The following is a 12,346-nucleotide window of genomic DNA, read 5'->3' as shown; positions in this document are numbered from 1 at the left end:
GGCTAAGAAGCAAACAAAACTTCCCCAAATCCAGAGTAAAGCCTTGGCCAAGAAAACTCTCTGCCCATAATACAAATAATTATCTCAGCCTTATTAAATTAAGAAAACATAGAGTTCAGCTGGAGCCTATGTCACTGGTTTTTTTCTTCTTTTTCTTTCATGTCTTCCTCACAGTGCCTAGCACAGCACCCTTTATGTAGTAGGTTCATAATCACCCATTCAACAAAAAGGGTGGAGTGCCCTCTATGTGCTGGATCTGGGCACCAGGGAAGAAAAGGGCAAAATAAGATACTGTCTGAACTCTCATAGGGTTCCTATTCTGATGGAGACTGACATTTACAGAAGGAATGAAATAATGTTGTGTCGGGACTTATGTCCTTTCCGATGTAAAATTAGGCAGATATCACACTTTTATTTTTACCAAATGTTAACCAAGTTAAAGTAGTAACCATGTTTATGAAGTATGGGAATTTTGTGTTTGTCCTTGTTTTATAGAATTATTACTCTGTAAAGAGAAAATTATAAAGTTTTAAAAATTAGGAGAAATGAAAGTGAAAGGGCTAACCAGAAAATCAGAATGAAGGACTGGACAGTTACTATGGGAAGCTCTTAAATTAGAGTCTAAGGTTCTTTACTTTCAGCCATGTTTTAATAATGCCCATTTATCAAAAAGATAAACACCACAAAAGTTTAAATAACCATAATCCGCTCATATTATCATATAACTGGTGCTTATAATAATGGCCTTAACTCACTGTACTACTGAGGTAAGCCTCAATAATCAAAGAAAAAAATGTCTTAGACTTCTTGAATTTTTAAAATTATATTGCATTTTTATTCTGTGAAAATTTATAATCCATATAAGATATGTGTGACTCTCCATTAACCTGAATATTAAATTAAATTTCCTAATTCTTATTTTATCAACACTTGCTTTGCCTCCCTACCTCGCTCCAACACACACACACACACACACCTACACCCACAGACCACACTCACTCATACTATACCACATAGGTCACTTTTCTCTTTTTCATGGTTGAGATGAACTTTATCTTTTTAAAAAAGACAAAGAAGAATGAGACAACTTAGAATATTTTAATAGACCAAGGGCTTTTGATCAAATCTCTAAAGTTTTACCAGGCATGGTAGAGAAACTTGCATTTGCTCTCATTCACAGCATCACATTTAAACAGTGCGTAATAGAAGAAGAGTTTTAAAGACTTCCAGAAGAAGAAGGCACGCTGTATTTATTTAAATAACTAACACTGTTCACAAAACATCAAGAGAATTCATTAAAACCATCACTAACAGTGCTGTCATTAATAGCAAAATAGTTTCTGAACCTGACCTTATAAGCCTTTAAGCCTATGCCCCTCACTTGTTAATCCCTTTCAGTGTGACTTGCTCTTCTGAAACTGCTCTCTCCAAGGCTGCTAATGATTTCCTCACCACCAGATTCAATGATATCTTCTAATCCTTCATCCTTTTAAACCTCCTAGATACAATTTATACTGACGACCACTCCCCCCTTGAAATTCTCTCCTCCCTCAAGGTCTATGACACTGGTTGCTTCTTCCTTTGTTCTAGCTCTGGTTCTTACATGTTCCATCTTGTTTCATAAATATAGACATTATCTTAGCTTTGCAGTTTGTTCAGAAAGAGAAGGATGGGCCTATTTGTTTATTTAACCTCAACCTTACCTCTCAACAGTCTCTCCCTTGGCAATGTCATCCAACAGTTAACCTATTTCCACCATCACCTACCTATAAGTACTTCCTGAATTTGGGGTCTTCACTTCCAACTGCATATAAGACATCAGCATTTAAATGTTCCCCCAGCATTTTATATTTAATCTGTCTAAAATTAACTCATTATCTTCCTTACCAAACCAGCTCCCCCTTTTTTAACTTTTGCTACCTCTAGTTAATGGCATCTCCTATCTCCCAGTTAGTTATCCAAGCTCCAAACCTTAGAGTCAATTCTTACTCCTCAATCTCCTTTGCTTCCCTTATCTAATCACTTGATTAAAAAAAAACAAAAGACAAAAAAACACAGCTTCTACCTTCTCTTACCAATCAGATCTATCGCTTTGTTTCTGTTCATTCCACCCCCTCAACTTCTACTAGTTCAGGCTTTTCCTACATTGATGCAACTGCCTGTACACTGATCCTATCTCTTGATTTTTCATTTCTTGCAAGATCTAGCCCAGTGATTCCTAGAGAGTAACCTCAACAAATGTTTGTTAAATGAATTAAATAAAGGAACAAGTTTTAAAGTTTTCAGAGAGAAGGAAATTGTGAACAATAAAGATCAGAAAAGGTAAACTGCTAAGTTTTAAAAGCCTGGATCTTAAAATGAGAAGGAAGGTCTTAGAGATGCTAGCTTTAAAATTTTAAATGTATTATATTTACACATCGGAACCTGTTTTGTGACAGAGTAAAGAGAAAAATCTGACAAATGAACTTTTAGCATTTTGGAAAGAAACATGCCATATTCTTAATCTTTTAAAAACTCATTAAAATTCTGAAGAAATCTCACTGTTTGAGGTGTTCACACTTATGGTTATTCCAAACTCCAGAGGCATGATTTTTTAAATCCAGTGGCAGTTTTTTAGGTATAGTATATTCTTTCACCATTCTGCTCCTCAAGCATGAGTACAAAGCCCCCTAGAAACTTTCAGTTACTTAGATGTCCCTATGAAAAAGGTCATTTTTTGCCACAGACTAGGAGGTGAAAACCATTTTCAAAATATAAATGCATACTCTCCCTTTCTGTTGGTCACTTATTCTAGGTTAGTGAATTTTTTTTTTAATAATCTATTAGAAAATGTTTCTGCGCAAAAGTCCCTGGTGAGAGCCATTCTTACCAAGATCCAGAAATTTTATGGAAGCTTCTTTTTCATATATAACTTTAGACTTTACTAAGAGTTGGGACTATCAAAGATGCATATTTTTAAAGGTTTAATGACAGGCATTAAGTGGGAGAGATAGTACTTTAAATGAATGGTCACAAAATCTTTAGAACGCTTATCCTAGCCTATCATTCTCTGCATTTGTGAAGGATTGTTTACTTTCGGACACATTTTCACATAATGCATAGAACAAAAATACTGCATTTGTCCATCATGAGACTGTGCATTTGGCAAAAATGTGACATGTCCAATTAATTGTGAAAAGAAGATAATTGCTGCTTGAAATAAAAATTGTATATATTTATTACAAGAATCAAATTAAGCAGATTACATCAGTCTTTCTAATCCACTGATCAGTATAGTAAATGTAATATGCCGAGAGCTTGAAAACCATTACACTTCTTCAAACTTTTAGAATCCTTCAAACCCAGGGTATATAGTATTTTGTTGTTTGCTTTGCCTCTTTACTCTCAACCTGAAAATCAATTTTTCTAGGTTTGGTGATATAAAGAATCAAAAAGAAATGAGCTATGATCAAATAAGGTTATGATCTGAACAACTGAAGTGATAATTTTATATTTGAGAATCTGTAGATGATATGAAGCTTTTGTCCATTAATGTATTAAATATATTTTTTAAAATCTCTGTTGATGAAAGATGCAGACTTCCATGTTTTCTCCAGTAGAGTTAATGAACTAAATGGAAAATATTTCACTGATTTCTTAAACCCCCTTGTGAGGCAAGAAAATGACATTCTCATTTAACAGCTGGAAAAACCGAATAACTAGTAGATGTAACTGCACTCAATTGCAAAGGAAAATAATAGCTCTAATATACCGTGAGTTGTGGATATGAAAGAATATTGCATACACATATCCCCTCCCTTATTTTTAAGGAATCAATCTTGGATCTTGGCCCTATACCTTTTGGCAGAGTAAATTATTGCCTCTCGGGTAGGCTGTGCAGTCATCCTTTTAATTTACTTTTAAATAGCTCTTCCCCAATCCATACAACCTAAGATTGGGCCAATCATGAATTTTCAGCAAACTTAAGTCCCTTATTCCATAGATTTTTTAACTAGAAATTTTTCTAGTTAAAAAATTTTTTTAAGTTTACATTTTCTATATTTTTCTCCCTAAATTCAAGAGATAATAACTCTTTGCAAAGTACATTGGGACACTAATTGGGAAGTAAAAAGGAACAAACTGAATTGATTTGTAGTTTCACAGAAATGAATTTGACATTTCACTTACAAGTTGCAAACCAACGTACAGTTTTGAACACTTCTGAATTTATTTGTTTTGCAAAAAAGTGGAATGTTTCACTAGAATCAAAATGCCCTCAAGTTATTTCCAGTACTGCTGCAGAATTGATTTTTCTAGGTTAAGGGAACGCCAAAGTGAGGAGATACTTCTTTTTTTTTTTAATCATTATCTATTTTTCTTAACTGGGTTTAGGACATCCCAAAACAAATCAGAAAAATGTAACTTCATTTCAGTATTACCAACATAGGGCATTTTGTAATGACTGTAACATGACTGTGACATTATGACAGTGAAGTATTCATTTTTAATCTTTTTACGCTTTAAACAGAGAAAGCTTTTCCTGGGTATGTCCAATAGAAATACAATATGTAAATTAATCCATATTATCTGTATGCTGATTGGCTTGAGTTCCCCCGAATGTCACAATCTCACCACCCAGCAATGAGGTATTTTACTGCTGTCTGGAGATCAAATTATTGCTGTAGAGAAGATCTTTATTTTTTCTGTTTCATTAACAGATTATTATAAAGCAATAAGCATGCAGGAGGAGAATCAGACGTTTTACCTTGGGAATTAATGAAAGCATTTCTGCTCGTTTTTTGGAGGTGGAGTTGTCGTTTAAAATCTTATACCACCCCCACAAACAAAATTCTTACGAAATGGTAAAATAAGGAAATCCATGATTCCAGAGACATCCCTAAGCACCCAGGTGTCAGGCTATGTACTTTCTTGTGATATCATCGGACCTTTTCGACGGGTGTAAGTTTTATGAATCGTTATATTCCTAGTATTTTTCTTCCTTAACAACAAAGGGGGGGAAGGAAACTCACATACATACAACTGCTGTGACATTACCAATCTATTGGTCAGCCTTACTTGCAAGAAGCAAAAGAAAGGCTATTGCTTGGTGGGGTGGAATGCAAGGAGCAGTCATTTAAAATTTGTGTAAGCCTGGTTCTATAGTCATATTCGTTAAAGTAGAATGGACATAAATCATTTTGCAGCTTTCCTCTGAACTTAGTTTCTTCCTACTTAACGCATATCTGCGTGCACTGGAGAACAGAAGAAGACTAACAAAGGGCTGCCCTAACCTGCTTTCCCTTCTTCCCCATTGACAAGATTTTTCCTGACTATGCCTTTTTTCTTTTAAAAAAAATTTTTTTTTTCTTTTCCTTTCCTTTTTCTTTCTCCCCTCCCCTCCACTCTCCCCCACACCAAGCTAACCTGCAAATGCAGTCAGCTGGGGAAATCATTAAAGAAGAAAGCTGAAAGAAGCTCCCAATGCTTTGGACCGCCCTGAAAGAGCATGGAGGAAAACGGGGAGAGCGAGGGTTCCCGGAAGCTGAGGTGGAGGCGGGCACCCCGGGCTCCGGGATGCGCTGCCCTAAGGGAAGAGGGTGGGCCTGAGGTCCTGAACGAGCCTTTCCAAACCCCACTCCCAATGCAGGGAGGGAAAAGTTCAGAAGCAGCCGCAAGGGGACACAGGCCAATTTTGCCAGTTGAACAGGACAGGACATTCAATAAACCCAGCCCGCTCTGGAAACGGGTCGGGGCTCCTGTTGGCTCCACAGAGGCTGAGGTGGCCCCCTGCCGCCGCCCTCGCCACCGCTGCCGCCGCCGCCGCCGCCGCCGCTGCCCCTGCGTTACTGGGGGAGACGGTGCCGCTGCGACAGGGGAGGACGCGGCTGGAGCTCAAGGAGGCTCCAGCGCGCAGGCGCCGCCGAGCCCTGCTTGGATGTTCAGTCAAGGCACTAAGGCAAAAAAAAATCAGCAATTTATAGAAAGAAGAAGCTATAGTCTGTCGGGATATCCAACACCAACAGGTAGGAGGATATACTCTCGGTTAAGTTTGGGGGGAGGGGGCGCACAGTGTTGATTTTTTGACAATAAACTGCATAATGGAAGTACATTCAGACAATGCATCTTCAGTAGGGCTTACTGAGAGCTCCATTTCTGGAAAGCGTTGCAAGACTGAGGAATATCAGACTGCGAATCACCGGGAACAGTTCCCTTGCAGCACAGAAGCAATCTCTCCCCATCTTCGCGTATGTAATGCATGTCTCTCTCCCCCTCCCCCTTCTCCACCCCCCCATTATAAATCCAGGGGTGGCGGATTTCAGGTTTCGTAATGTTGCATGATGCGATCGGTATTTACCCGGGGATGTACCGGTGGGGAAATTAAAATCATCGAACGCAGTGTTGCCTGGGCTTCTATCAGCATATTCCGGGCAAGTGAGAAGTGGCAAAGGAAACATGCTTGGTGGGAATAACAGAGAAAGCCGATTACCCTGGTGGGGCTCCCCAACACCTAGGAGACAATGTGCATTTTGTTTTAAAATGAAGCCACTTGCGATTTGCAACAAAGATTATCAGTGTAAATGGGAAAAGCTTAATTGCCCAAGAAATACAGGTTCATGTTAAATTCATTTGAATTCAGGCAGCCCCGGTTTACAAATGTAAATGCATTATTCCTCTGGGTGTTTCCCTGACCAATATTTACATTAACCATTTTTAATAATCATGTGGGTTTAAAAGAGAAAAGATTTGCCAAAAATGGGGGGGGGGAAGACAAAAGATTAAATCACATCAAATCCTGGGACAAGTTCCTATTAATTTAGAAGTCTAATGTTGAAATCATGCTTTAAGATCAATCAACAAATATTCCTCTTATATGCAGCATGAATAGTGGCACTTGAGTCAAAATACATATTTTGGAAGGGTTCTTTGGATCCATATCAGCAGAGAAGCTGCAGGGAAAACACTGACAGATACTAACAGACCTCAGATAAATGTGGGTAGTCTCTTCTCTGTCTCCTATTAGCAATCTTGTAGATTCCATTGCAACACTAGTGATTAACTCCAGGACTGGCATATTTTACAATTGGGGAACATTTTATTCCTTCTCTCCTAAATGTGCCCAATCAAATGTATGTTCTTTTAAATAGAGACATTTTAAAATTCATCTAGCTCAGAAAACTGAACAAGCCAATTCTCTGAAATCTCAAGCAAAAATACTAAAGCAAATAATATTATTCAAAATTAAAACTTTATTTGCTTCCCCATAAATGAACAGCTTTATGTTAGCACTGCCTGACATCATTGCTTGTTAACTTTAGAACTGATAGCTTTTTTTTTTTTCCAGATATTCTGATGGCAAATCAAATGGAAGAAAAGAGGAAGCATGACTGCAGATCTGATCAGTTCTCTTTGTGGATTACATTTTCAGTAAAATGCATGGATATATCTTTTCCTTGTTCTTATATCTAGATCATGAGACTTGACTGAGGCTGTATCTTTATCCTCCATCCATCTATGGCGAACTATAGCCATGCAGCTGACAACATTTTGCAAAATCTCTCTCCTCTAACAGCCTTTCTGAAACTGACTTCCTTGGGTTTCATAATAGGAGTCAGCGTGGTGGGCAACCTTCTGATCTCCATTTTGCTAGTGAAAGATAAGACCTTGCATAGAGCACCTTACTACTTCCTGTTGGATCTCTGCTGTTCAGATATCCTCAGATCTGCAATTTGTTTCCCATTTGTATTCAACTCTGTCAAAAATGGCTCTACCTGGACTTATGGGACTCTGACTTGCAAAGTGATTGCCTTTCTGGGGGTTTTGTCCTGTTTCCACACTGCTTTCATGCTCTTCTGTATCAGTGTCACCAGATACTTAGCTATTGCCCATCACCGCTTCTATACAAAGAGACTGACCTTTTGGACGTGTCTGGCTGTGATCTGCATGGTGTGGACTCTGTCTGTGGCCATGGCATTCCCCCCAGTTTTGGATGTGGGCACTTACTCATTCATTAGGGAAGAAGATCAATGTACCTTCCAACACCGCTCCTTCAGGGCTAATGATTCCTTAGGATTTATGCTGCTCCTTGCCCTCATCCTCCTAGCTACACAGCTTGTCTACCTCAAGCTGATATTTTTTGTCCACGACCGAAGGAAAATGAAGCCAGTCCAGTTTGTAGCAGCAGTCAGCCAGAACTGGACTTTTCATGGCCCTGGAGCCAGTGGCCAGGCAGCTGCCAATTGGCTAGCAGGATTTGGAAGGGGTCCCACACCACCCACCTTGCTGGGCATCCGGCAAAATGCAAACACTACGAGCAGAAGAAGGCTATTGGTCTTAGATGAGTTCAAAATGGAGAAAAGAATCAGCAGAATGTTCTATATAATGACTTTTCTCTTCTTAACCTTGTGGGGCCCCTATCTGGTGGCCTGTTACTGGAGAGTTTTTGCAAGAGGGCCTGTAGTACCAGGGGGATTTCTAACAGCCGCTGTCTGGATGAGTTTTGCCCAAGCAGGAATCAATCCTTTTGTCTGCATTTTCTCCAACAGGGAGCTGAGGCGCTGTTTCAGCACAACCCTTCTTTACTGCAGAAAATCCAGGTTACCAAGGGAACCTTACTGTGTTATATGAAGGAGCATCTGTACATCTTTAGCCTTGTGAAACACTAACCTTCTCTGCTAAGCAATTGTGGCCTGTAGCCATTTCTTGAGAAGAAAATCAAGAATGGGATCAGGAGTTATAAGGATTTGGGCAACATTCTGCAGTCTTTGCAATAGTTCACCTATAATCCTATTTTAAATCTCAGAGTGATCCTGCTGACTGCCAGCGAAGGTTTGTAATTAAGAAAGGACTGAACCACTGCCCTAAGTTTCTTTATGTGGTTGAAAACTAGATAATGAAAGTAGCAGGTGCTAAGTATCAGTGCTAAACGCTGTGTATATCACTACTTATGAAAAAACATCAAAAAAACCAATTAGCATTGGACATCTTAATAAATTAAGTTGACATGAGGTAAATGTGTTGATAAAAACTAATTTTAGAAGTTTGAAGACTTTAAAACATTTCATACTATTATTGTTTTGCAAGGACTAAAATATTTGGGGACTTAAAGTACTGTAATTCACTAAAGACATGCCATGAATTATTGGATTACCACACTTTTAAAAAATCGCCTTGTAAGTTTTGGGGAGCATTCCAAAGCAGTATATTGGTTCCAATTAGAGTTTACTTTTTTTGTATTAATACATTACTGTTTCTAAATACCACTTTCCTTACCTACTAGTGAAATTGCTAGCATTGAACTGTATTATGTGGTTTTTGTTGATTTGGTATAAAGTTTTTCCAATTCATCTATATTTTACAAATACTAGATACTGGTCTGGGAGGCAACATTAATGGTACCAACCGGTCACAACTGAACAGTTCTAATAATGCAGAATAAACACATGTTGCCTTAAAGGATTATCTAGTATCTTTCATCTTATTTAGCATTGGAGCAAACTGGAGTCATGGGAAATTGAATCAGTAACTGGTCATGGTCATGCAACTGGAAGTGCATGGACGATCATTTAATACTCTTTCCTTTTTCCTCACATGGTTTGAAAATTAAGGTGCACATCACTGGGATAATGAGATTTTCTTCTGAGTTGTGCTACCCATTCTAGTGTGTTCTAAGAAGGAGGCAGTTGATGTGTGTTTATATTTTAAGTCAGTTGTCAAGGGGAGACCACAGCCTTAGTATGACATCCTGCACAATTTGTAAAGCCTTTATTCTACCGAAGGCACAGTCTTGTTTATACTTTCTGCACATTCAGTGTATTGGTCGTTTAAATTATTTCAGTTTTAACTTGTGAAAGCTTATAATATGATTTCTAGTATTTCAGAAATACATTAGAGTCTGTGAGTCTCATTCTTCAAGATACAGATGTGTGAATTTCAATATAAAGTTGCATTTGCCAAAATTTACTTGTGTAGCCTGTTACTTTTCTTGGAATAAATTTTACATTTTTGGCACTTAATTTTTTTTTAATTGGGAGGCAAGCACAAAATAGGAAGACTAGCTTTATTATGGTTTTGTTTCTTTATTTTTGTAGCTACTATATTCTGGAACTGAAAATGCATGAATAATGGGGAACCTAAAGCTGATAAACTGACAAATAATATTATCTGCAAAAGCATTATTTGGTAGCTTTTGTCGTATTTATCCTATTTATTCTTACAAAGCCAGTAATATTTAAAGATGTAAACCTGCTTAGTTGGTTGGTTCAGAATTTTAATATAAACATCACATTTTATTTTGGGCCATGGTAGAAATTTTGGATTCTAAATACATAACTTGTAAGAAGAATGGTTTAAAATTACATTATGAAAAAACCAGAAAAGTTGTTTTTGTTTTTGTTTGTTGTTCATTGTTTTTGTTTGTTTGGGGTTTTTATTTTTATTTGGTACTTGAAAAATAAGATTAGGAATCTAGTGGAACAGAATTCTTTATTGCTACAGTGTTTCTGTAAAGAAAACATCAATATAAATATAAGTAAGGAAAAATAAATCATTGAAATATTTCAATGATATATGCAACAATTCAGTTTTGCTCATATAAGGACAGCTCAAGCCATGATTTAGTGAGCACTCTATTTGAACTCATTTTTACTTTATACCAAAGTTGACTGGATCTGAGACAAAATTTAATGTACAACAGTGAACTGAATCTAGCAATAAAGACCCCTTTTGGTACTAAAATCATTATCTAAAATACAATTAAGGAAATGCTATCAAAAGGTATTGGGATAACACTATGTTTCCAACTCAAAAAGTTTACAGTAGAGATGTAATTACCATGACTATATTTATAAAGAGCTTCCCTTAGAGGTTCAAATATCACCAGCAATCAGTAGAAAATTCAACAATGATCTTGAGGCCAGAGAGACCAGGTTTTATCAACACTGGCCTCCATTATATACACAAAAACCTGAGGCATGGATTAAGACTAGGAGACTGGGAAGTCAAGAGCAACAACCAAGTGAGATTGCCTGATTCTACCTAGCTGTCTGGAACAACATATTCCAACAGCTTTGGTAAGTGATCAACCCCAGCAATCAGTGAATAATACTGAACGGTAGTGACTCTCATTTAAGCCTACTCTTGACTAACTTGGTATTTCAGGTCAAGGGGCAAGCAGTGGGTGAGATACATCCCCAGTTAATCAATGCTATTTGTAAGTCAATAAGTAATGGTAGCAATCATATAAAATAAAAGTCTGCTTCAGTAACTCAAGGACCAAATCACATTATCTATTTTGGCACCCATTCCAATATTCAATATTGAAAAACAGTTGCAACTAATTCAATTTGAAAATGTTACTAATCTTCAACCCATAAAAATACATTCCCACTGGGAAGTCCAACTTCCCTGTGAGAAAAACCCTTTATCAGTAATAATGTGTCCCTCTAGGACTAATTACATCTGAGTTGAACAGGCTTTAGATTGTTTTCCTTAATAGTGGTAATGTGTTTGCATGGATGTGTCTATAATCTCATCTGGTTCCTTTTGTGCACAGTGGATTTATTTGTGAGATGCCTGGCTGGAGCTAGGCATTAAGTCTGTGATTGTGAAACCCTATGCAGATATTAACTGAGGCAGAAGGAGGTGAGTAACTTGCTCAGTTTCCCACGGAGGCTCAATTTAAATAATACAAAATTAACCATAGTGATTAGATTTTAAAATTATTTGTGGGACAACCTATTGACTGAATTATATTCTCAAATGTTAGCTGGTTGGGTTTCAACACCAGCATTTTTCATAGAGGTTAATAACTGATTTGCCTTTACATGGTTATGGCCCCTTATCCATTTGCCTCTACATCCATGAATACTAACTGAAATGCTTATTTATTCATTCACTCAACAAATATGTGTTGGGCACTGAGCTTGGTGCTGAGAGCACAGTAGAAAACAGGCAGAACAGAATTAAATATGTAGTAGCAACAAGTTACAAGTGTTTCAATAGTAAATGTTTCTAAAATGGACTTGATATTAATGACCATAAATGGACTCTCTTCCATTTTCCCTTCATGCCTTACCCCCTATCTTTCCCAGTATTCCCTGGGATCTTGTATATATCATACTCCCTCAATTCAGAGGGAGCCCCCCCATTCTGCTCACATTTCATTTAGATGAATCACCCCTGCTGTGTTTTGGAACCCTGAGTTCCCTCATTGTTAGTGGTTACACAAAGTAACAGCAAACCCTGAGTGTTAAAGTCCTCCCACTCCGGACTCTCCACTTCCATGTGGAGATATTTCAATTCCTTCAAGTGACAGGGAGATGTTCTTTCTTCCATACTCATGCCTTCCTGCAAGTTAGCATGAGAATGC

The 12,346-nt window shown here is 37.6% G+C and overlaps 1 protein-coding gene across 2 annotated transcripts; it reads left to right on the top strand.

Moving 5' to 3' along the window:
* Positions 1-4,622: 4,622 nt before the first annotated feature.
* Positions 4,623-10,541, top strand: GPR85 (G protein-coupled receptor 85). 2 transcript variants are annotated; one of them, XM_007469742.1, is made up of 3 exons: positions 4,623-4,938; positions 6,109-6,224; positions 7,322-10,541. In XM_007469742.1, the coding sequence occupies exon 3, from the start codon at positions 7,492-7,494 to the stop codon at positions 8,602-8,604; it is 1,113 nt and encodes a 370-aa protein (XP_007469804.1). In that variant the 5' UTR covers positions 4,623-4,938; positions 6,109-6,224; positions 7,322-7,491; the 3' UTR covers positions 8,605-10,541. The 2 variants fall into 2 exon arrangements, with proteins under 2 accessions (XP_007469804.1, XP_007469803.1); XM_007469741.1 differs by lacking the exon at positions 4,623-4,938 and adding an exon at positions 5,890-6,002 and having other exon boundaries at positions 7,322-9,935.
* The last annotated feature ends 1,805 nt before the right edge of the window (positions 10,542-12,346 follow it).

Source organism: Lipotes vexillifer, unplaced genomic scaffold (genome assembly GCF_000442215.2).
Source record: "Lipotes vexillifer unplaced genomic scaffold, Lipotes_vexillifer_v1.1 scaffold597, whole genome shotgun sequence".
Classification (NCBI taxonomy): Eukaryota; Metazoa; Chordata; class Mammalia; order Artiodactyla; family Lipotidae; genus Lipotes; species Lipotes vexillifer.
This window is presented reverse-complemented; position numbering and strand designations above follow the sequence as displayed.

Bases quoted from the DNA above. Each gene is read 5' to 3' on its own strand.
- GPR85 (XM_007469742.1), top strand. From the start codon at position 7,492: ATGGCGAACTATAGCCATGCAGCTGACAACATTTTGCAAAATCTCTCT.